The following is a 25,026-nucleotide window of genomic DNA, read 5'->3' on the forward strand; positions in this document are numbered from 1 at the left end:
TCTTTCCAACCCTTATGACTACCCTAACTAATATCCTGAACCCAACTCTAGCAAGTACCATCCAATCCTGCCTGGATGAAGAGAAGAGAAACCATATTGAAGGGTCTTCCACATTTACTTCCCGTGAGTAAGTGTTAGCCCATACAACTTCTACTAAGTGCTCCTTCTGTCACAAAAAGGGGCATATTATGAGCAACTGCTGGAAGAAATATCCTGACAAAATGAAGTGCAATAAATGCAAAAATACCGGGCATATCACCAGTAATAAGTGTCCCAGTGTTCCAAAAGTACCTAAGGAATTGGAGGCCAACTTTGCTTCCCAATCCACAGATGACCAACTCTTTTGACTCTTGTAACACTCTCTACCTATAACCTTTTCTTGTAGCCTAATTTATAAAGGCATCTCATTGTGAATTAAGGGGAGGCATCCTATCCTATTTTATCCAATGCCACCTGTCATTGAGGGGGGGTGTTGAAAGATAAGCATATGAACTCTCCTTACACTGGAGAGGATAAGGATAACTAGGTGTAAATGGACTGGAGGACACGGGAAACCCTAACCCTGACTCCTCTAGAGGCTATATAAATAGGCTAAAGTACACACTCAAATGTAGAGGAAAGTGTACTAGTTGTACCTTCAACAACTGACTAAACAAGATCTTGTCCTTGTACTTAAGCTCTCTCTCTCCCTCTTGTGCACACTCTCTCATGCTTCCAACTCTCATTTGCAACACCGTGGTCCTAGTTCTTGCATGTATATTGTTTTCTACATCTTAAAGAAATTTAAAATTTTCACAAAAAATTAATAGAGTTTCTTTACTACAACTACTCATCAATATCACTAGAACAGAGAATAAGCCAGATGAATCTTTGATGAGCAAAAGCCTACCACATCAAGTAAATTGGTAGGGCTATTGGAAGGGGTTGAGAAGAGGCGAAAGCCATCATCCAATATCTTAATAGTGTATTGGGCTTATACTCAGTGAAAGTCAATGCCATGGTACTATATCAAACAAACATGGTTGCCAATAGATTGCCTATCCTATAGTATGGTTTCGTCCACTTGATCCTCCTAAGGTTCTATTAGATCTAGCCAAACATAGGCATTAGAAAGGAAAATTGAAATATATACAAAGTTGGATTTTTACAAAGTGCAAACCATGGCATGGCCTAAGCCAATGTCTATATTTTTAACAATCTACTTGAGGTGCATGAAGCCACATGCACCTATTGGAGCCTTTTGTATCCCATCTCCAAACTAAGTTGTCAACTCTCCCATCTCAACTTTTTAGAATGCCTCAACTAAATATCACACCTTAGCCTAATCAAGCTTCTTGTGAAGTTGTTGAACTTCAGAACACAAGGGTGGATTAGGGTTACTACATTCAATTAATTATATTTTTAACAATCTACTTGAGGTGCTATTGGAGCCTTTCGTATCCTATCTCCAAACTAAGTTGCCAACTCTCCCATAACTTTTCAAAATGCCTCAATTAAATATCACACCTTAGCCTAATCAAGCTTCTTGTGAAGTTGTTGAACTAGAGAACACAAGAGTGGATTAGGGTTACTACCTTCAATTAATGGTTCAAAAGAACCTTGGTCCAAAGTGTTGTAGCATGATCAAGATTGACATAAAGAATCTAAAATACCACAAAGGATGACCCTTTCAAGGTGAAATCCATGGCCTTCATTCATTACCTCCCCAATTTCTTCATAGTTTTTGTTATCCTAATTATCTATAATGGTGATTTGTGGGCTTCAAGGTTGGATTCTAGTAATTATAGTCTCTCAATGCTCATGTAACCATTAACTACATGTGCTATTATTTTACTTTTTTGGTTGCATATTGATGTTTGTTGATGTTGTGAAGAAAAGAAATGTTGCAACATACTCCAGAAATGTTTATTTTTCCTCTTTCATGACCTCTAGATGAGTTGCAAAGGCTTTCTTACCCTTCGTATTTGTAGCATGAGCAAATCACATGAGATGAGAGTGGGCAAAGATATTGATTTCTATGAGATGAGAGGTTGGTATGACAAAAAGAAGTTTGACTATTGAAATAGAAAGAGACTATTACCATAAAAGAAGTGCAATCTAAGTTACATAAACTTCAATGGACTTGATGAATATTCTCACTCCTAAAAAAGTAACCCCATAGTCAGATTGAGGCCATAGTTCACCAAATGTCCCGTTCAAAAGTGTTGAAAGTGGCATAAAGTCAACCAAAGGAAAGTAAAAGGTTGATCATCCCATACCACATTTTGATGTAAGTGCATGACATTCAAATAGTTAAAAGAGCTTAGATAAAAGTTTAAAATACCTAGTCCAAAAGCATGAAGTATACAAAAACAAGGTGTCATAAAAGATGCATGAAACAATGTTATACAAGTACATAGGGAAAGTCAAATCAAGCATAGCTTTGTTTCACATCATTATGCATGCATGGTTAAGGTGGTATCGGACATATAACCCACATAATTTAAGAAGATGATTACTAAATGTAAATAAAATACCAATGGTTTAAAATGAATGTTTAGATATAAATGGTACGTGCTTGCAATCTTAATGGATGTACTCCGAGGATATGCCTTTTGCAGCTAGCATTGCTATGTAACCAGCCCATCACATTTGTATTGTTACATTAGGACATTATATCCACACACTTGAATACACACCCTAACACTTTGTTTTTTCTTTTGTCAAAGTAACTTCTCAACTACTTGCATCAAAACCCTAATCTAGCTTCCATAGCCACAACTTCCAATAGGCACCATCATTTTCCGAGCTATCATGCCAATCTGAAAGCCCATTTTCCCATCTTCCAATTGTTTAGGGATCCCAACATCTTTTCACCAATTAGCTCACTCCAACCCTCCAAGACAAAACAAATCTATGTTGTAGCAACCATGATTGCCTATTAAGGATTCACAGAGACATGATAAATATAACGTATATCCATACAAGTCTACAAACATGCAAAAAACTTGACAAAAAGGTTATATAGACTCCACAATCAAGAATGAGTCCCACAAATGTGTTTGCATCATTTAGAAATAAGCTAAATACTTGAAATGCTTCAAACAAGATTCATGCTATCCCCTTACTCTAGCATTACTAAGTCTCAATGGTGTTTGTAATTTCGTCCATGACAATCTTTAGATAAATTGACATTCATACATGAGTAAATTGTGGTACAAGCAAATAAATGACCATGTAGCTTTTGATTGGACATGTTTTGAAGACTTTGTTGATCAAAATGTGTATTGAATGGTTGGGCTATGCACTTTCATGATTTCATGTGCATGCATAGAGTGGAGGTGCCTCCACAATCAACAAGCCCTACTAATGCTTGCAAGTCATCTAAAAAGATAAGGACAAATTTTGACACTCTGATACCATATCCTCTAGCATTTCTAAGCCTTGATGATGTTTACATAGGCTCTAATCCTATCTCGTAGCTCTTAACATTTCGAAGCCTTGATGATGTATACAATTATGATTATCAGACTCTTCAAATAAATTGACAGCACTGGGTGTGTGCACTTTGTGATACACTGGCATATAAATGGCCGTCTAGCCTTTGATTGGACAAGTTCTGTAAGACTTGTTAAAAGAAAATGCATATTAGATGGGTAGGCAATGAACTTTTGTGATTTCTTGTTGTTGAAAGCTATTTGATGAGCACACCATAATCTCATTCAAACGTTCTTGAGAGAGGTGTGGTTCACCATGACAAGCTCTTGGATCATATTTTAGTTTGGACCTGCCATGATGCCTGTTGCCATTCAAGACTTCACTGCAGTATTTCACAATAAACTATTGCTATTGAAATTTGGTCACATACAGAATCAGTGAAGGACAAAGCACCCATTCCCTCCTTAGTACTGTTTTGAACATAATTGATAATTATGGAGGCAGACTCTCGGTATAGCTGCTGAAGAAAGGAGTTGTCGATCAAGAACTGGAGACTTGCAGCCATGTGCCTGTAAAGGGGCTGCAAAGACCAAGTCTTGTTAGGCTAGCTGCTTACTATTGCACCAATAATTCATCAGGACAACTGAGTAGCTCGAGCAGAGGGGTGGGTCCGACTTTCATCTCTAAGGCTGAGAATTCCTGCTCACACCTCACAACTGAGTAGCTTGAGTAGAGGGAGGGGGTCTGACTTCCATCCGCTTATTACTAGTGATCCCTAGAATGCCTGGTGCGAGCTGGTCATTTTTCTCTCTCTCCGATGGACCAACTGCTGTTGCCTACTCGGATTCCAGTCACTAGTACAGAAATCCACTGCTTCCTCTTGCCTTGTTCCCTCACACATGCTCAAAAAAATGTCTGTACACCCAGAAAGCAAAGAAATTAAAAAACAACTGATAACAGTACAGAGAGCTTTCATCCAACTCAAAAGCATCAGTATGACCCAACCTCTCGGATACAAGAGACCAATTTCAGTATACAGTATACACTCCCCTGCAACCTCTACCAACTAGATCTTTCAGTTCAAAGAAGGCACATTGAGCCACAAGTCATAAGTTGAATTAAAATGGTGCTCTGTAAGTTTAATCGCCTCATTGTAGAGGGCATTTGTATAGCATATTTTGATAGAATCTATAGAAACTCTACAACATTTGCTCATTACTACCTGTCCTGTATAATCCATATAACCATCATCTGTCAGAGTGACACTTCTACGACTTAGATCATCTTGTCATCAAGGGCAAATATATTCACGTGCTCTGGTATTTCACATACCTGTGTTGTAGTTTAGTGCGCATTCAAACTTAAATCAGCTGCTAGGATATTCACAAGATGGTGGTGGTACAGACCAGTGGCTGTATAGAGACTGACCTCACAACTTCTGAATAGACTGCAAAGAGGAGCAAGAGAGATTCCTAGTTGAAGATAAGGAAGTGGACGAATTGTTAGAATCTTGTGCTGCATTCAGAGCCTTATAGACAGGGCTGATTCTTAATACAAGGAGTAAACACAGCATTATGCCCACCACACATACACCCGCCATTAAAAGAAAAGTCAGCCTGAAGCAGGACACGCCGGTGCATTCCTTATCCACTGCTCTGGCAAACATGGATGAGCTAGTGAAATAATTCACCTCAACCCCAATATCAAGTGAGAGGGGGTTCTGTTTTTCTGCTTCTCTATCATACAGATATCCAGCCAATAGCCCGGAGAAGAGTAGTGATCCAAGTGGATTAGCCATGGTAAGAAAGTTGAATATGATACCAAAGTTCTTCAGTCCAAAAAGCTCTGATGCAGTGGGAACCATAACAGAGAACTGAACCCCGTAGCAAAAACCTAGAAGAGCAGATGCGGCATGAAGTGTCCCATCTATGGCAGATGCAAACAAAAGGTGGGCCACTATCATGATCACTTGGGCAATTGCCATCCAAACAGGTCTTGGAATAGCAGAAGACCTACATGAACCATGATAATCATCAAAGTTAAAATAAGGAGAAAAATTAGAACAACACGAGACAAAGCATGAAGCAGACAGATGAGTACTTGAGGAGCTACCTAACATAGTGCTCTGAAATTGATCCTCCTCCCAGCCGGCCAAGAAAATTGAAAATACCAATGAGGGAAATAAACACAGACACATCTTTGTATCCTTGTGCAGCTCCTATCTGACCTAAATTGTTAATTGCTGTTATACCAGTACCCACACCACAAAAAAACGTAAAGAACAGCAACCAGAAATCAGCCTTTACAAGGGCTTGTTGCAAATTAAAATTCTCCCCTCGCCTTGGACCTCTTTTCCTTCTAATTGCCCCCTCTGCTACAGCCATCAGCATCATCACATCAGCTTTATCAGACTCCATTTGCAACCGAGACGAACTTGCAGTTGTGTGTCTATGAGCTTCTGCCTCCTGCATATCATTCAGCCCTTCTTTGTCCCGAGAACAATCATGCATTCCTGAATTTGATGTTCCCACAAGAGGAACCTTCAAGACATCAACTGCACATTTCTCAACAGTCTGTTCAGCACTATGACTACTTGCAAACTTTGTAGTAAAAATGCAGAGAGGAGCAAGTAAAGTAAGAAGCATTACAGTAGCAGTGGCTGTATCTACAATATGACGGTCAACAGGAATGAGATCACCAAAAAGTGTAGCTGAAAGTAAGAACACTGCTAGGACTAGGCATATGATATGTACAATGAAGAATTTCACATTCTCGGCAGAGTCATTGGGTTGCAAGTCAGCAGGGACTGACCTCACAAACTGCATGGCAGCAAGGCATACCAAAGTGGGAGCTATGGCAAGGAACAGCAGTAACTTCATTGGGTCTTTATCCAAGAAACCAGTGAACAATTGAGTGAAGATGGCACCACTCAGACCAACAAATCCTTTCAAAAATCCAGCTACTGTGCCACGACTGTTAGGGAAGTTGCGAATGCATGTCACAAGTGCAACTGTATTAAACCATGTGCTGCTGTTGGCACCAATGCATAGTGTTACACACATCTGCATGGGAGAAGCCATAAAACAAATACCAGAGTGTTAAAAAGTAAATAGTAGCAGTACGCTTTTGAACATTGTCAGGAGAAGTTTGACGGCAAAACATGTAACAGAATTGCTAGGCAATAGCACTGTATATTAGAATGAAACTTCCACATCTAAACCAATACAGATGGACTTTTAAGGAACAACGCCCATGCAGGTTGTGGCAACTGTAAAGTCACATAAGCGTGCTTTAAGCCTTTAAGGATAAGGCAGAAGGCAAACCAGCCAGAAGGGTAGCCGGTCAATTTTGTGGCTTGCAACAAGCCAGACCACTCCGTATCCAAGAAGGCCATTGAGGGCACCAATCAAAAGGATGAACCATGGGGGCAATCTGTTGCAAAGGAGGCCAGCAAGCAGACCCACGTTCTCACCAATGTCCTTAGCAACACCAAGGCTGTTGAGCTGCAGCTGATTATAGGATAGAACCGACTTGAGCAAGCGTGAGAAATGAGGGAACATGTAGCCATTTCCACCAAATGACTGTACCCACATGCAAGCCACTAAAGCCATCCAACGTCTTCGTGCCCATGTTGAATCCCATGGATGTGAGGGCATGGGAATCAATGGTGCTTTGGTGTCATTTGCAGCCACAGTGAAGGAGGAGGATTCATCTGTATCAAAGCGTGTCAATAGCTGAGCCTCTTCTGCTGCAGGCGAGCCAGGCATCGTACGAGCATATTCCTGTTCCTCCCACCGGTGAGGATGAACGCTGCAGATTAGCGATGTCTGAGATCGACCTTGCAGTTGCAGGGGGGGCCCTTGTCCTGGTCCTTGCCCTTGCCAATTGAGATGCAGACAGACCTTGCAGTGGCTCTGAGCAGTCCTGAAGAAAAGGCGGGCATTTACAAGAGCAAATGGTTTTTTTCGGAAGCGTTCACATGTGAGGGTAACCAGTTCAAAACCTCCAAATTAATAAAGCATACATGGTAGTAAGACTCGAGAAAACTTGAGGCATATACCTTCAAAACAATCTGTGATTATGGAAGCTGAAGGATTTTGGTATGGCGTGCCGGAGAGGGTAGGATCTTGTAACCGAAATTTGTGGAAGATGAAAGGATTTTGAAAGGCCTTCCGGAAGACGATGGATCTTGAATCGGCTTTCCAAAACTGTACTGTTGGAAGTTCACGGTTTTATGTATTGACTTGCTAACTTCTCTTGGAGATGGCGGTCTTGAGCTGCAGGATAAGTTTAAGATATGCAAGAAGACCTGATTTAGGGCTATGCAGCAGGAAGACGTGCAGGTCTTAAGAGAAAGCCTCGGCCTTGTCGACTGTCCGTGGGGAGCTTGGAGTAACGTCGGCGTGATAAGAGTGGATGTGCCTTACTGTGACAGGACCGCCTGAAAGGGACTCCTCGAGGCTCCTGCTCGCTCCTCGTCAGCAGGAGTTCTGTCATAGCCGACTTGTTATCTGTGTTATTGCCTCCTCCACTCAACGTAAAAGAAGGGAAGAATGGCGAAATGTGAGTTGCCATCCCAGATGATGCAATAATGACCGAGATACCCGGAGCACAAAGTCATATGAGATATCCAAACAGTTTTCCCTTTAGAGCTGGGTCGCACCAGCTCTTACAGCACAAACCCAAGTTCCACGGGGGCCTTGCGGCCACCGCGCCAAAGAGAAGGGAAACAATTTAAGAGCAAGATTTCAACTACATTGATGTCTAGACTAAGCAATGGGAGCTGACACACACTACAAACCCCACCAACCCTTTGATAAACCCCCCTTTTCGCAAGGGTTTGTGGGGGTTTGGAGGGCTAGCAAAACCCCACTCCCCTAAACTGCTACAAGCATGACATAGTTTTTGTGTGGGGGAGGATGGTTATTGCCCCCCCAACCAATAGAGCTAGGTGCAAGCCAGCTCTTAGGGCCTAGTCAATCCTAGCATTTGTTTGTACAAGGAGGGGAACCCTTCCCCCCACTATCTATGCAATCACACCCAGTGACTATGGGGGTAGTGGGGTTTCATTACCCCCACAAAGCCTTACAAAGAATGGGGTTTTTGTGGAGTGCTTGTAAGATTAAGTGATCCCGATATTTGATAAGACAGTTCCAACACCTCTCGATCGATCACATGTTACCGTGTGACAATGTCCATGATGCATTTCTTGTGTTGGTGCACAAGTGGAAAGGAAGAGGAACCCCACTAGCTTTCTCCACAAACCCTACTAATCGCATTCACCATGATGCGACAAGGTTTTTATGCCAAGACGAGAGAGAGAGAGAGAGAGAGAGAGAGAGAGAGAGAGAGAGAGAGAGAGAGAGAGAGAGAGAGAGAGAGAGAGATCCAAGGGGCACTTCAACATCCCATAAACGCCTTGAAAGTGCTAGGCATGGGAGATAGAGAGAGGAATACACTTCTAAGATCCAAGGGGCACTTCAACATGCCATAAAGGCTTTGAAATTGCTATGCATGGGCTCATTGTCCACAAAAAATCAAGATTTCCTACAAGTGCATTGTTAAATTTTTAAAACACCTTGAAATCTTTACTTATCATATAATCTACGAAAACTTTATAGTGCTTCCAATTGAATTGTTAACTTAAGGGTCATTTTAGTAATAATATGATGAGATAACCTACATTTTGTTTTGTAAACGCTCATGGGATTTTCACATACATGTTATCATAGTATCTAGTCAGCTAAAATGCATTTATAAAACCTACATAAACCTCCTCATTACAATTGGACTAGGCACTCCATGCCTAGGTTGCATACAACGTGGCACCAAGCTAGTGCTTCACAGCAGTGTTATTGACAATAAGGTTGCTTCATGTCCTAAGACGCGTTTCATGTGGCAAGAGGGCTCGCACATAAGCATCATATTTAGATTTTATGGCTCACACTCTAAATCACACAAAAGCTATTAGAATAAACCACACGTGTAATGTCACACTAAATGAGAAAAAAGCTATTAGAATAAACCATATGCGTAATGTAACGCAAAACCTATTAGAATAAATCATATATGTAATGTCACGCTTTTTACGATAACATCAATCAAGCATCAAGAAGTTTTTACATCATGTATGCATATTCTTCACATACACATTAAGAAAATAAATATGAATTGAAGAAGGGCTCATACACTTACATTTTAAACCACATCTTAAAATATCTACCTTAGAACTTGCATCTTGATTTTTGAGCCACAATCAATCATTTTTTAAACCAATGTTATTCAATAGAAATCACATTATACAAAAACCAAGCAAAAATAAAATTTTTGTATAACAAAAGTATAGGATAACTCATGAGGGGTTGTAAGCTCTCTCTCTCTCTCTCTCTCTCTCTCTCTCTCTCTCTCTCTCTCTCTCTCTCTCTCTCTCTCTCTCTCTCTCTCTCTCTCTCTCTCTCTCTCTCTCTCTCTCTCTCTCTCTCTCTCTCTCTCTCTCTCATTATCATGGGCTTGCAAAGTGTTCTAGAGGAGAGGCCAAGCCTAGGCACACAAATTGGTACACATGTATGACATTATGCTTCACATGTAGGGCAAGTTTTTTCACACCATTAAAAAAATCAAATGCATTTCTAACCTATGTATTAAACCACACATTATACACACCCTAAACTATTTCTTTTGCTAAGAAATCTTGGTGGTCCTAATTTAGTTGTATGTTGTATTTGCAAAGAGACCTAGTTACAGGTGCACCTATGTGACATTTTGTAATTATCTTTTTTGTTATTTTTTTGGGGTAAAGAAGGAAAACATAAGCGCACATCCAAAATTAAAGAAAAGCTTTTTAAGAAAAGCTTAAACTTTTGAAAGCTTTTAGTTTTTTCAAGTTTGTAAACTACAAAAGACTTAAAAAGCTTAAAGGAAAGCTTTGAATATTGGGAAGCCTTAAACCTACATAAAGGAAGGAGAGTTAAGTAGTATGGGCTATTCTCTTCATTATAAAATTCGTCTCTTATTTGAGAAGAGAGGAAGGTCATACACAAGTGTGTGGAAACACATACATCAGTTCCTCAGTCACTCATTTGCAAGCTAAAAAGTTAGATTCAAATCTTCCTCATTCGTTCTTTATAGGATTAGTTTAAACAATTTTGTCCTTTGTCTTTTTAGTTTATTAAGGTTAGATTCAAAGCTTTATCATTCGTTCTTTTTAGGATTAGTAAATAGTAGTGAAACGAAAATGAAAGAAAACGATCTTTTGAACGTATGGCAAAAACGGAAGCGTAACAAACTTTCGAACGTACTGATAAAAACGAAAACGTAAAACTTCAACAAACTGGATAATTTGAATGGATGGGGGAATGGCACCTTCTTCCATAATTATTTAATTATGAAGAGATTTGTGCCAACTCTTTGGCTTACTATATAGAGTATTTTCTCATTTTATTTATTTTTTTAGGTTTTTGAAGTATTATTATTATTTATTGATTTTATTTTTTATTCTATTAGAATTACAAAAAAAGCATAATCCTTTCACATTGAAAAAATAAACTATCTTTTAAAAAATAAAATTATGAAGTATAGCATGTTTTTCCGTGAACAAGTGTACTGTAGTTTTATGACAAAAGCATATTATTCTCATCAGCATCAATGGACGCTACACGAAGAAACAAAGTCACAAGGCATCCTTTAGGACTTTTAAAAAAAGGAAAACTATGGCTTCTAGAAAAACATTACTAAAACCGTTTATTGCAACTTGGTACGGCATAGAAAAATTCAAATCATCTTGGGCGACAAAATGTGAAAGCATCATTGAAAGACTAACAAAGTGTGTATCTTATGGTATAGTCATGATGCAACATCATGCTATCAACTCTCAAAAGAATGATCCATCTACAGAAGAAATACAAGTTACAATGGCTTTGTCAAGCACTATTCTCATCCTTATATACCAACAACACAGAGTCATCATGATGATAACTAAATGCAGACCATGTCTTGCGAAGAAAGAGAGAAACAAATACATAGTGTCACTCTTACCAGACTACACAAGACAAATTCTCAATGCAAAGCTGTTACAGCTTCAACTATTGAGCATCATTGATACATCCATCTCGATCTGCAAAACGACAAGAGTGATTGCGAACAGAACCTTGGACTGTCGATCTATTCTCGATAACCCTCTAGTCTCTTAGAATGATGGATCACTTATGCAGCCATCTACTAGAATTGACTTGACTACATTCGATATTGCGGATGTGTTTGCTTTCAACATGCTACATAATCCATTGATCCAGAAGTACATGGCTATAGTAGAACATCCACATCCAAGGATAGAGTTTTGCATCCTCAACAAGCAATCTATCGAAAAGATTAGAGAGCTCCATCGTGAAAGCTCTCCATTCGACCCAATGCTCTAAGTAGATCACGAGAATGAAAGATGTTACAGTTTGCTCGCAAATGTAGTTGAGCCAAGTCGACGAGAAGCTCAAGTACCACACCACAAGAGAACACCTCTAGGAATACTGAGAGAACCACAATCCTTAGTGATCAGTCATGATTAGTTCACATGCATCATATTACGAAATAATAACCATCTCATTGAAAAAACAATGACATTCAGGACAGATGGCTTGAACCTCACCACCCTGCCTAGATATCTCTTTGGAAAATGCAATGTCGTTCTTATTCCCACTTGGCCATGGCACTTACAACCAAAAGAAATGTGAACGTTCAAAATCATGATCAATTACTCAAACTACATATACATACATATTCTCCTTTCAACACCCTCCATGTATTTAAACAATGCAAAAACTTATCTACAAATGTACTTCACTTCAAAACATGATGCATGTCTAAACATCACAAGTAAAATTGCTACATAACAAACATGCAATAACTGCATATATAACTTCAAACTCCTTTATTGAGCTGCACATGTCAACCTAGTTAATTTTCCAAGACCATTGTTTAGATAGAATCAAGTTAAACATTCATTTGTAGTAGCAGAATATAAAACATATCTTCAAGCATAGGGATACTAAATTACAATTGAGAGTCTAGTGCATGAAAGCGTAATTGTTGCTTGATTTGATCAACACCTCAAACAGAGGAAAAGACAAATATTAAAAAAAGATTGTAAAGTTGTTGAGGAACATAATCTCTACTTTCTTTGTCTAATGTCCAAGACTTAAAGTGAAGATATCCTAAAGATAGATATATGTATATAAAGGATAGCTTCCTCTTCCTCATAGATTTTGTCAAATTTGGTGTAATAAGCACATATAGGGGTGAAGCTATCTGATGCCCACTTAGAGTAGGTTACTTCACCTAAAAGGTAAAAAGAATAAACATTAGTTAATGTCACATGTGTATCCACTCTTAGTGTAAAAATGGATAAGTCATATATGTTTGGTAATGCATTGGACCATGACATTTGTTGAACAACATGCAAATTGGGGGTTGAAATGGATGCAAAGTAACAAAGCACAATAAGTCATAGAACTCCCATTTACTCCAATTATGGGATATTTGTTGTGTACAAGCAAGATATATTGTCCTCACGATCAAATGGCAATATATGATATAAAAAAATACAGCTATAGAAGCTAATCTCTATAAATACAAGAGTGCTAGTAAAGTGATCACTAGAGGCAATCTCTTTGCCACTTGTGTCAGGCTTTTACAAATGACATCATTCATAATTAGCAAGTGTAACATCTCTTATAATTTCATTTGATATTCAAAAATACGGTAATGGTAGAAAGCATAACATCTAACCAAAAAAAGTATAAAAGGACACATTAAGAATTTCATTAAAAATACTACCATTGATAAATTTTCTTAATAATGAATATCACAATAAATAACTAAAAATAAAACCAAGTTCAATGAAGTGAAAATGGAAATTATATATGAACATATTTCTAAAGAAAATAAGTACCTAAATTAGGTCATGAAAGATTCTACACATGCCTACAAAATATTTACAAATTATCGAAGTAGGGAATGAAATATTATAAAAATTTCTATAGAACTTCCTTGTATAGAATATTGATTGTGGTTTTTACCATGTCCTCCTTCTCACTAAGCAAAACCTTCAATCAATGTGATGACTTTACTTGAGAAAACTAAATAGAGTTGCCCATGAGTAAAGACTAGGGTTTTTAGATACAATCCCAAACATGATAATGTTTATCCTTGAGATTTATTATTTGTCATTGCAAATGCCAAACGTATAAGAAATTGCATGTGTTTCATATAGAAGGAAGTTCCAATCTAGTTGGGATAAAAGCTATTTTTGGAATGAATATGCTATCCGTAATATTGGTTCATGTTATTATCTTTGCCTCAATTGCATTTATATTAAATGCCTTGCATGTAAGCCTAGTATCATTGCATAGGCCTTTAGCAAGTTTGAAATTCCTAAGTAATATTATTGGTGCATTTATCTTCAATGCAAGACACGAGGAGGAATATCTCCAATGAGGTCAAGTGAAGATATTCCACAAAGTAAAGGAAGATGTTTTGATCAATCTTTGCAATGGAATCATCACTAGAGCATTGTCTAGCCTTTCTTGGTACCAACTGTAATGCATAGTTATTTAACATTTCCACATCACTACTTTGGGATGCAAGAGTGGCATGCTTACTAAAGAAGGAAATGTAATCATTTACACTATACACATCTTAATAAATAGATTTAACTAAGGCATGCATTAACTCCCTCTCGAATATCATTCCAAATGGAATCTGTAATATATTGTCATTATGTAACAAACATTTGCCATCTCCAATGTCTTGCAACCATTTAATAAACTAACACACATCTATTGTCACCCACATACTCTATATTAGTTTCAAAACCTTGATATGCTGCCACAAATTGGAACAACAAAGAGTTGCACCCCTAATGTCCTAACAACTTCCCTTTGATACAATCGATAGAATTTGCCCAAAATCTCCACCAAACAAAACAATATTACCGCCAAATGGCTTCTCAAGCAATACATGAAAATCTATCATCATAGTAGAATAGGGGTTTTTCTTTTTTTAAAGGCGTTTTATCTCATTTTAAAGAATTACCAATGTAAAACATTTTAAGGTATTTTTGGGGGCAAAATCATTGATGTATAGAAAATAAGAGGCTCCTAAGCAATTTAAGACACATGATAGTGACATTTTTGGTAGCATGTATACCCTTGTATTCTCCCTATCATTTTCTTGAAATTCTCTCTATCATTTTTGTTAGCCTCATACAATGTGAGGGGGGCCTTGGGCCAACAGGTCTCAGGGGGCCTCTCCTTGCATTGTGCCAACTCAAGGCCTCCTCACATTGTGCTAGCCCTAGGGTCATCACAACACGAGGGGGGAGTCCCCCCCCCCCCCCCCCCCCTCGTGTTGACCTTAGGCCAATACATTGCAAGAGAGGAGCTCACAGAGTAATTGAAAAGGCCTTATATCATTATGCTCACAACTCCATAATTTGGTCTCCTAATGTTTGGTTTAAGTATTTATTATACCCAATAGGGATTTTGGGCCATTCTAGATATGTTGATCAATTGATAGTACCAAAATGTAGATTTTGGATGGGGAATGGGGAAAAATTGATGGTCCCATTGCATCAAGAGTAGCTCAAAACCCCCATCTAGCATTAAAAAATGCCCAAAATGGACATTAGGAGGCCAAAATGTGAAGAAATAGAAAACGTACCTAGGAGGACTCGCACAATGCAAGGGGGACCCCACTTTATGCGGATCCTCTCGGGTACCTTTTTCATTTCTTCATATCATGGCTTCCCGATGTCCATATTGAGGATTTTTCAATTCTAGAAGGAGGTTTTGGGCCACTTTGGATGCAATGGCACCATTGGTTTTGTCCCATTCTCCATAAAAAATGTAGGTTTTAGTACCATCAGTTGAATACTAAAAAACCAAATCATGAAGGACCTAGGTGGTGACAATCACAACACGATAAGGCATTTTCAAACACTACGTGGGCTCCCCTCTTATGTTGTGTAATGCAAAGGTGGGCCCCAAGGCCATCAAGGGACTGCTCTCTCATGTTATACTAGCCTTGGGCTAGCACAATGTGAGAGGGAAGCCCACATAGTGTTTGGAAATGCCTTATTCTCCTGTGTTGGAAATCCTTTACAATTTGGTCTCCCAGTGTTTATTTTGGGCTATTTTCAATATAGTAATCAATAAATAGGATCAAAGTCTACATTTTAGGTGGAGAATGGAGCAAAATCAATGGTGCCATTGTTGTATTCGAAAAGGCTAAAATCCGCATGTGGAGTTGAAAAATGCTCAAAACGAACATTAGTTAGCCAAGACATGAAGAAATGGAAATGGTGCCCAAGAGGGCCCACACAATGTGAGGGGGCACCCATAATAGAGTTTGAATGATGGTCATCAATATAAAGCCATGCTATATCTTTAGCAAGTAGATGGGACTCCTTGGATAATAGAACTTCAATGTATAAACTAGACCCAACTTGCAAATTGTGGTACGATAGAAAGATTGGAAAAGGTTTATCTTCTTTGTGAAGATTTATAGTAACATATATAGAATTTGGAGGAAAAATATCTGCTCAAACAAAATGAGTTCTATTGCAATCTAATAACCCTCTTAAAGCTTCTACTTCTCTTCTAAGTGGAGCTATTGCAAGTGATTTGAATATTTTCTCAAAAAAATGTTTGAAGAAAGGATGGGAACCCTTGTTTAGTACACCTACAAGAGGTTCTTTAAATGTTCACTAGCGTTCTGCGCGCAATTCGTGCGCATAGAACGCTGCCTCGAAGCGGCAAGAAGTTGCCATGCTATCGCATGGCAACTTCACTCAACAATCCATTTCTCATCTTTCTCTCTTGTCTTTTTTCTCTCTTTCTCTCTCTCTCTCTCCCCCCCAAAATTCCATGTCTAATTTTCTCTCTCTCTCTCTCCTTTTTTTCTCTCCCTGCTTTTCTTCTCTCTCTCTCTCCCCTTTTATTCTCCCCCCTCTCTCCTCTCTTTTCCTTCTCTCTCCCTCTCCTCTTTTTTCCTTCTTTTTCTTCTTTTCTCTCTCTCTTCATTCTCTTTTTAAATTTTTACTTTTCTCTCTCTCTCTTTCTCTCCTCTCTTTCTCCTCTATTTTTTATACTCTCTCTTTTTAAATTTTATCTTTTCTCTCTCTATAATTCTCTCTACATGTTCTCTCTCTCTTCCTCTTCTTCTTTCACTTTCTTCCCCCCCCCCCTCAATCTCTCTTAAAGTATTTAAATTTTATCTTTTCCTTATATATAATTCTCTCTTTATGTTTATATTCTCTCTCTTCTCCTCTCTCTCTCTCTCTCTCTCTCTCTCTGTCCCCTTTTCTTCTTCTCCCCTTTCTCCTAATTTTCCTTTTTTTCTTCTCTCCCTCTCTCTCTTTTAAATTTTATCTTTTTCTTCTCTTCTTCCCTCTTTTAAATTTTATATTCTCTCTCTCTCCCTTCCCCCCTCTCTCCTTCTCTCTCCCTTCCTCACTCTCTAAAAAAATATTTAAATTTTAAAAAGACTTCTCTTTTTTCTTTTTCCCCATCTCTCTTTCTCTTTTCCTCTCTCTTCTTCATATTCTTCTTCTCTCTCTCTCTCTCTCCCCTCCTCTCCTTTCCATCTCTCTCCTCTTTTTTCTTCTCTTTATTTTTTTTCTTTTCTTTTTTTTAAATTTTATATTTCCTCTCTCTATAATTCTCTCTGTGTTCAAATTCTCTCTCTTCTTCTTCTTCTTATTTTCTCTCTCTCATTTTCTTCTCTCTGTCTCTGTCCCCCCTCTCTCCTCTTTTTTACTTTTTTCTTTTCCTTTCTCTCTCTCTCTCTTAAATTTTATATTTTCTCTCTTTATAATTCTCTTTCTCTCTGTTCCCTCCCTCTCCTCTTCTTTCTTTTTTGCTCTTTGTATATTTCTCTCTCTCTCCCTCCTTATTTTAATTAAACAAAAAGTTTACATTAAAAAGTTTAATCAGAGAGAGAGAGAGAGAGAGAGAGAGAGAGAAAACCTAGGCCCTACGCATGAGAGAGATGGGGAGGGGGAGAAGAAAAATGTTTAATTAAAAAAAGACTATTCTCTTTCCTCTTTCTCCCCCTTCTCTCTCCGCCTTCTTCATTTTATCATTTTTCTTCTTCTTCTTCTCTCTCTTTTTTATTCTATCTCCTTCTCAAAGTGTGTGAAAAACTATATTCGAAAAATTTTAAATCAAAAAAAGCTTTTAAAATGTTTAATTAAAAAAGTTTGATCTAAGAGAGAGAGAGACAGAGACAGAGACAGAGACAGAGACAGAGACAGAGACAGAGAGAGAGAGACAGAGAGACAGAGACAGAGAGAGAGAGAGAGGAAATCTAGGCCCTACACATGAGAGAGGGGGGGGGAGGGGGGAGGAATTTAATTAAAAAGGGAAGGGGGTTTTAATTTAAAAAAGGCAATTGAGGAAAGGAGGCTTTAATGAAAAAAGGGAAGAGGAAGAGAAAATGAGATATTACACGTGAGAAAGAGAGGAGGGGAAGGAGTTTTGATGAAAGAAAAGAGGTTTGGAAAAGGGGATAGGTTCGGGAAGCCCTCTGGAGGTTCGAGGCTTTCCGAACCTATAGCTAAAATAATATAGTAGTAAGATTAAGCTACCCAAAAGTTTGTCAACAACAAAGAAATTGAAGAGCATGATGTGGATTCTCTTTTGAAAATCATTCAATATACCTATATTCCATAAATAATTCTTAATAGTGAACATCCAATGGGGAAGACTTTCTTTATTCTCCTCTAAAGATGAGAAAATTTTACTAGACCTACTAGAAGCTACTAAATATCATGAAGCTTGTCCCTCTAGTATAGATGCAATTTGTAGTGGAAAAGTAATACTAGTACATTTAAGAAATAGGTAAGTAAAACCTATGTTTCAAGGGATAAATGAATTCCTTAAATTAATCACATCACCTGATGATTGGACAAATGTAGAATATTAAAAAACTTTTGAAAAAGTTTATAAACTTGTGGAAAAGATGTAAGCAAAAGAATATGATAGATTATTTTGCAATATGCCACTCAAAATAGCCCCACATGATGAGGATAAAGATGATATACATTGATTCATTAACAACAAAAGCAACACTTGATTATAAATATTCAGATGATTATTTAGGAGATTCTGAATTGTCTGATGGATACTCATATTGGTATAATGATAAATTTGATTGTGGTTCATCTTTCTTTGATGAATGGTCTGATTATTCAAAAGTTTTAAGTGAATACTCTTACTCTTCTTTAGAAGATTTGAGTTATCATGATTCCAAAGAAAACAAATCTATTTCTTCTAATGAAACTTATGGTTTAGATTCCAAAGCATATTTCACTTATTAAGATTTTTCAAACTCAAAATCAATAGATTCATTCTAAGCATCATTTTCTAAAGATTAACGAAATGAAAGACAAAGTGAAGAAGAAGAATTGGAAATTTCTTCTATCATTGAAACTATAAATATTCATTACTTTTCAAGATTCAAATCTAAAGGCAAAGAGAAATATCTTCCTTATTTCCCCAACAAACCATCTACATCCTCCTCTATTAGGATTTAGGAAAGCTAAAGAGAAAATTCAAAAGAATCAAAAGCCAATTCTAGTGATAGTTTAAGCAAAGTCAAGAAAAATAAGGAGCTTAAAGTGAAAATCAAATAAGAACTACTTTCTAATCCACACGACTTTCCTAGAATTGACACCCTGAGTTCTAACACCTTGAAAAATGCCAATATTTTTATTTCTTACAAACTAGAGTAAATGCATAAGCCAATGATAATTCAATAGTTTGTTGATGAATCCACTTCAATACTTCTACAAAAACGTAAGGACAAGCTCAAAGTTTACTAAAGCACTAATAGGAATGCAAACTCAGTTTAAAAATTAGTGTAGAGTTTCTAAATGATTTATGAGAACACAAAAGGGACTTGCTCAAGGCACACAATAAGTCTTGAAAAAGCTTACACATTAGATCTAGCTGGTAGAAATGTAGAAAATAGAAACTTTCGGCATCAAAACAATCAATATGATCCAAACTACAACTAGAAGATATAGACACATACTAAACATCAATGCTTTAGAAGAAGGTGGCCCAATACCAACTATTTGTGTCAAGAAAATTGTTGGGAAATTTTAATATTTTTTAGATAGTTTGATGGATACATGATCAAGCCTTACTATACCCCTCCAATCATAGTGGAACTTTCCAACAACAAAATGATTACTCTCTCTATTATCACAAAAGCGTATCTCTATCTTTGGAAATTCAAAATTCCAATAGAAATTCAACTTATGAAGGGAATGAGATATGATTTCCTTATTAATATAGATGTTTTACAACATCTTGTTCCTTCCTTGCACCTTCTAGTCCACAACTACATCACCTTTAGCCACACAAAGGAAAACAAACAAGTGTCCCTCTTCTTGATAAAGTTGGAAGAAGTATATATGCAATTACGCAATCCTCAAACAAATATGAAATTGATCAAATAGAAAGATGGATTCAACAAAAATGAAAAAATTTCTAAAATGAAATTTAGTAGATGAAATAATCTCTTAACCAATGTGTGTCAAATTATCCCTTGTAGCTCACGAAAAATAGACATCTCTCATATTTTCAAAGAAGATGCCACACCAATTAAAGTCATGCATTAAGGGGTGAGAGAAGATGATATTTACATGCAAGAAATTAAAAAACTCATTTAGAAAGATTTGATTGAAGCCACAAAATCCCCTTGGTCATGCCAATCATTTAACTCAACAATCATTTAGAACAAAAAAGAGGCAAGAAAAGAGTGGTCATAAATTATAAGTCTATGAATAAGTGTAATAAAGCAATTTTCATGCTACCTTAGTTAGGTAATTAGCCTATTTTAAACTGGAGTATAAAAGGTAAGAGGGTGCCAATGTAAATCATATTTTTAATCATTTTCACATCTCCACTTCTTGGAGCTTGAAGGTAATTCCTTCCCCACCATTGTAAGGGGTGAGTTCCTTGCAGTACCTGTCATCAATTGATTCTCAAGCTACCATGGCTTCAACATCTCTTGTAATTCTTGGTTGTAAGACATCTTGAATAAAGAAATGGCAAGCTATGGTTCTTACCATTTCTTGTTAGTCTTTGTGTAATTTCCTATAATTTCCATTGAAGATGAAACTTTCATTACATTGGTATCAAAGCATGGACTTTGATCCATGGGAAGAGTCACTTTCATGGAGAATTTAGTCACAGGGATAAGTAGCATGTAACTGGTGTACCAAGATTTGGTCACAGGGTTTGGTATAGTTCAAACCGTGACTAGTCAGGGTTCTTTGCAACAAGTCAGGATTAATTTTGGAGGTTTCTTGAAGGAGTTCTTGATGAAGATGGAAGTTCTTGGCCAAAATAGCAGGTCGTGATCAAATGGAGGCTCATTTTGAAGGTTCTTGACCCTAACTGGAGTCTAAACAGGGATTACATGAGTTAAACCTTGGTTACTTTTTGGAGCAAGCTTCTCTTTCCTCTTTTCAAGCTTCTTGTTGAAAACTGCCATGGAGATTTCTTCTTATTTCTCTCTACCATGATCATTTCTCTTCAAGCCACCTACTAGAGAAGATTCCTGATATCTCAAGAAACCTGTAGACTACTCTATTGTTGAGTATTCGTTAAAATAATGATCATGTGGAGTAGGAAGAGGCTAGCACAATTTGCATCATTTTTCAGCCTTGCTTCTCCTGGGAAAAATCAGTAATCTCCTTCATCATTAAAGCTTCTCCTTCATTTGAATGATTAATGGCAGCCCTAACATGAAGTGCATGCCTTTTGATACTTGATTTTGACTCTTATTCAACCCTGAAGCTTCCTTCACAACCCTAGCTATGGCTGAAAGTGGCCAACATGAAGATCTCAACATTTTTTTGAAGTTTTGAGTCAATCTTGGTCTCTTTTAGCTTCAAGAAGTGGAAAGCAAGCATCTACAATTGACATTGAACCATTCTTGGACTCGAAGCTTCAAGGATAGTTGGCTATGGAGTCAAAACATGGTAGCAAGCTTTAGGCATCAAATTCTTGGATTATTCTCTTCCATTTCATGGGGATTTTGCTTTAAATCACTCCAGGGATCTCTCTTCTACTTCAACTATTCATGTTCTTGAAGAACTACCTCCTCTTGATGAAGATGGCTTAATCATCTATGAGTCCGAAAGGATTATTGGCAAGAGAGAGAAGGTTCTAAGGAACCGTATTGTTATGGAATATCTTGTAAAGTGGAAAGGGTTGCCTATGGAAGAATCTTGGCAACATGCTTCATATTTAGATAAGTTTCCATGGCTTCTTCAAGAAGATAATTAGTTCATCATTGCATAGTGGATAGCCTGTTGTTATAATTTTCGGTCATGAAAATAATTGACCTATCGACATCAAAATTGAATTTTGATGATATGAATGGATACCTTATGAAGTATAATTCATTTCTATATCTCATATTCGTCATTTCGACATTTCTGTCCAAAGTTATCGGTCATTTACTATCACTACCCTGTTTAGGACAACATTCTAGATTTCCACTGTTTTGAGCTTATTTTGGAGATTCTTTTCAATGAAAGATTATTTTCTTCAATGGACAACTTCAACAAGGATATTTAGCATTGGATCGAGTACAAAGTGCTTACTTGCTTTTAGAGCTCCAGCTTTGATAGAAGTATCAAGTGACTTTTCCAAGAAAGGTTTGTTCAAGAGGGTTCCTTTAATGTTGGTCTTTAACACCCAAATGTGGAAATTATGCAAAAACTCAAATTTTGATGGAGTGGGCTATTTTGAGTATTCCATACTTTCGATTCCAATTCTTTTTATTTGACAAATCTTCAAGGGCATCTTTTGCCTCACACTATTAATGGGTTTTGACTTTGACATTATCATGGTGTGGGACTCCAATGTCCATTCCTAGTTTTTGAAAATCTTGAGGAGGATGGTGATCCCACTCCCAACAAGGCATGGTTGTTTATTCTAATCAATTAGATATGATTATAGAGGACCTGGCTCTAATGGTAGCTTGGATTATTATCCAGTTGAGAAAGTTTCCAAAAGTGGTGGGGTTTATGTGGTATCTCTTAAATTCTCTTATTTATTTTTCAAAGTGCATGATGGTCACAACAACGATATGGCTTCTCAGAGTGGGTGCCTTTGTTATGAGCCATCATGGAGGATGACGTCACAAACATGCATTGATGATATTCACTTTGTCTAATTGACATACGAAACTTTTCTTATTTCTACTTTGATACCAAACTCTATAGTCAAATATGAAATTGGAAAGAAATAGCAAACAACTCAATTCAAAAAAGGCAAATAGAGGTGAATCAACAATTAAAAGTTACTAGTTTAAAAGATTGTTACTTTTATGGCTTACATGTTTGAGCTTACTTGTAGCTTTTTTTGTGAGCTTGCCTTCTATCTTTGACCTGTAGCCCTTCCTCATTACCGTATTTGGTCAATGTTACTTTACCCCCTTGCTAGATGGTATCGATCCTCTAACATTTCTTGGTAGGTGCACATGTGGTCTTCTAGGGACTGGATGGTTTGATGGTGAGGTAATGGGTGGTTGTTGGTGGAGATATTTAAATCTTCAAGTTATTGTTTACATAAGGCATTCCATCTAAAGGACCATAAATTGAAGTATTACATCAATCCCCACTATTTGTTTTGAAGATGACTCAAACCATATTCTTTTTTTCATCATTTGTGTGTCATCAAGACGTGTATGAAAAAAATGCCATCAATGCATGCATGATGAAAATGTCACCCTGAATGAAATGAAGGCTTAAATTAAATAGTAATCTAGAGAAATGGTTTGACATTTGGAGGAATGAACTAATATTCATAGCTACTCATGGCATGCCTCAAATAAAATAACGTGACCAAGATGTGAGGGGATACATGCCCAAGAACATAAAAGGAAACCACACCTTCTACACAATTTTATGAGCAAATAAAGGTTGAAAATAACGCTTCCTTGTAAAGGAGAGACATGATTTTACCCATGAGTGAATAAAGGGAAAAAATGAGACTTTAATGACACTTTCTTATAAAAGGATCATTACTTTTATAGAAGAATGGAGACACTTGTCTTTATATACTTCAATGGTAATTCCATTACAATTTTTGCTTGCATGCCTCCAAAGGTCTCCATCTTGAGTAATCATTGAGGATCTTTCATACAACTTGAAGATAGTGTGGAAAAGCCATAGATTCTAGATAATTATTAGAGCATGCACCATTTTTTCCATCAACAACCAAAAAATAATGAAATCACTAGGGTGTGTTGTTAGGACATTTCAAGTAAATAAGCAAGCACAATAAACTCCAAATGTTGGCTCTAACATGCTTACACACATGTTTGAGGGGAGTTATTCACATCAAGATCTAAGTTAAACAAAAGATGACAACTTGTTATGTGAAAGACATGATAACTAACTTCAATGTTCATGTTCAAAGCAATGCCCATGCTTCCTCTCTCTTGTATTTTGTTGCAGTTATGTCACTTGCACTAATTTATGCTAAGGGATATGCTAATTCCATTTGAAACATGGCACTTGATGAGGAAGGTTTTAACTATATTTCAATACAAATGAAGGTGTTATCAATAATTTTGATGATTATTGATATATGAGGGTAGTGAAAGTGGCAACCTAAGAGGAAGATTTTGACTATATATCCATACAAATGGAGGCATTATTACTAATTTTGCTAATTATTAATAACCATAATAGAAGTATACTATTTTCAATCATTGATAGGTGAATAGTATCCTAGCTATTGTTTTGGTAGAGATATCATGTCGATTAGGAATATCTCTATTAGAAAAAGGAGTACGATTGGAGTCCAATCATATCCCATATGGGGGAGGCAAAGTCTTTATGTTTGCAGCAATAGAGGTTATTGTGTTCTCAACCATTTTTAGTATTCTTTTTGTGAACCTATTAGTATAAATGTACATTGACAAAAAGCGAGGTTGTTATATGAGCATATATTTTGAGGATATTATGAAGTGGAACTACCTAATTTTTGAATTAATTTTTTATGCAATGTGTTTTATCTCATGGCACCTTTGTGCTTTGAGGAGTTGCACATGAATCCAACAAGGCTAGGTCTTATCAATGGGTTGCTTTGATGTTCTTTTGCTTTCTCCACTTTAACATTTTGGAACTTTTTATTAGTAAGGAGATTTGGATGGACATTATTTGGAAGCCCAATTTGCTCTTGTACCCTTGTACTTATTTTGGGCTTAAAGAATATTTATTTTAGTCATTATTCATGGCTTGGTAGATGGATGCTTTTGCATTGAGGGTGTTGTTTTGGCAATCAAATATATGATTTATTATTGTAGGTAGTGAATACATAGTGGTACTTTCTATCTATCATTGTATGGTGGAAATTCACGTGTAAAGGAGCAAAAGGGTTGGTTTTTCTAATTAGTTCGACTTCAAGAGTTTTATTGTGGTTGATGATGTTCTTTTTAGGACAAGTTATGCAAGGAACATATGGTTGTCATAAGGATCACTGCCTTGCCCTTTGAGTTATGATGTTTATGTATGTTGCTCTTTTTGGGGGG

General features: G+C 37.1%; 1 protein-coding gene across 2 annotated transcripts; it reads right to left on the minus strand.

Moving 5' to 3' along the window:
• Positions 1 to 3,604: 3,604 nt before the first annotated feature.
• On the minus strand, positions 3,605 to 8,010 carry LOC148037458 (protein NUCLEAR FUSION DEFECTIVE 4-like). 2 transcript variants are annotated; one of them, XR_015690652.1, is made up of 5 exons: positions 7,478 to 8,010; positions 6,741 to 7,341; positions 5,530 to 6,479; positions 4,423 to 5,429; positions 3,605 to 4,332 (listed from the first exon to the last, which is right to left on the minus strand). XR_015690652.1 is itself a non-coding variant. In XM_087676410.1 (4 exons), exons 2-4 carry the CDS (start codon positions 7,182 to 7,184, stop codon positions 4,847 to 4,849), a joined length of 1,977 nt encoding a protein of 658 aa, XP_087532536.1. In that variant the 5' UTR covers positions 7,185 to 7,341; positions 7,478 to 8,010; the 3' UTR covers positions 3,605 to 4,846. The 2 variants fall into 2 exon arrangements, 1 of the variants encoding a protein (XP_087532536.1); XM_087676410.1 differs by having other exon boundaries at positions 3,605 to 5,429.
• Positions 8,011 to 25,026: the final 17,016 nt, after the last annotated feature.

This window comes from Lygodium microphyllum, chromosome 4 (assembly GCF_053477565.2).
Source record: "Lygodium microphyllum isolate KBCC chromosome 4, Lygodium_microphyllum_v1.1.10, whole genome shotgun sequence".
Classification (NCBI taxonomy): domain Eukaryota; kingdom Viridiplantae; phylum Streptophyta; class Polypodiopsida; order Schizaeales; family Lygodiaceae; genus Lygodium; species Lygodium microphyllum.

Bases quoted from the DNA above. Each gene is read 5' to 3' on its own strand.
- LOC148037458 (XM_087676410.1), bottom strand. From the start codon at position 7,184: ATGCCTGGCTCGCCTGCAGCAGAAGAGGCTCAGCTATTGACACGCTTT. The intron at 6,480-6,740 runs GTTTGCCTTCTG...TCTCCCATGCAG, and splicing joins ACCGGCTACCCTTCTGGCTG to ATGTGTGTAACACTATGCAT. The intron at 5,430-5,529 runs GTAGCTCCTCAA...TGGTTCATGTAG, and splicing joins ATTTCAGAGCACTATGTTAG to GTCTTCTGCTATTCCAAGAC.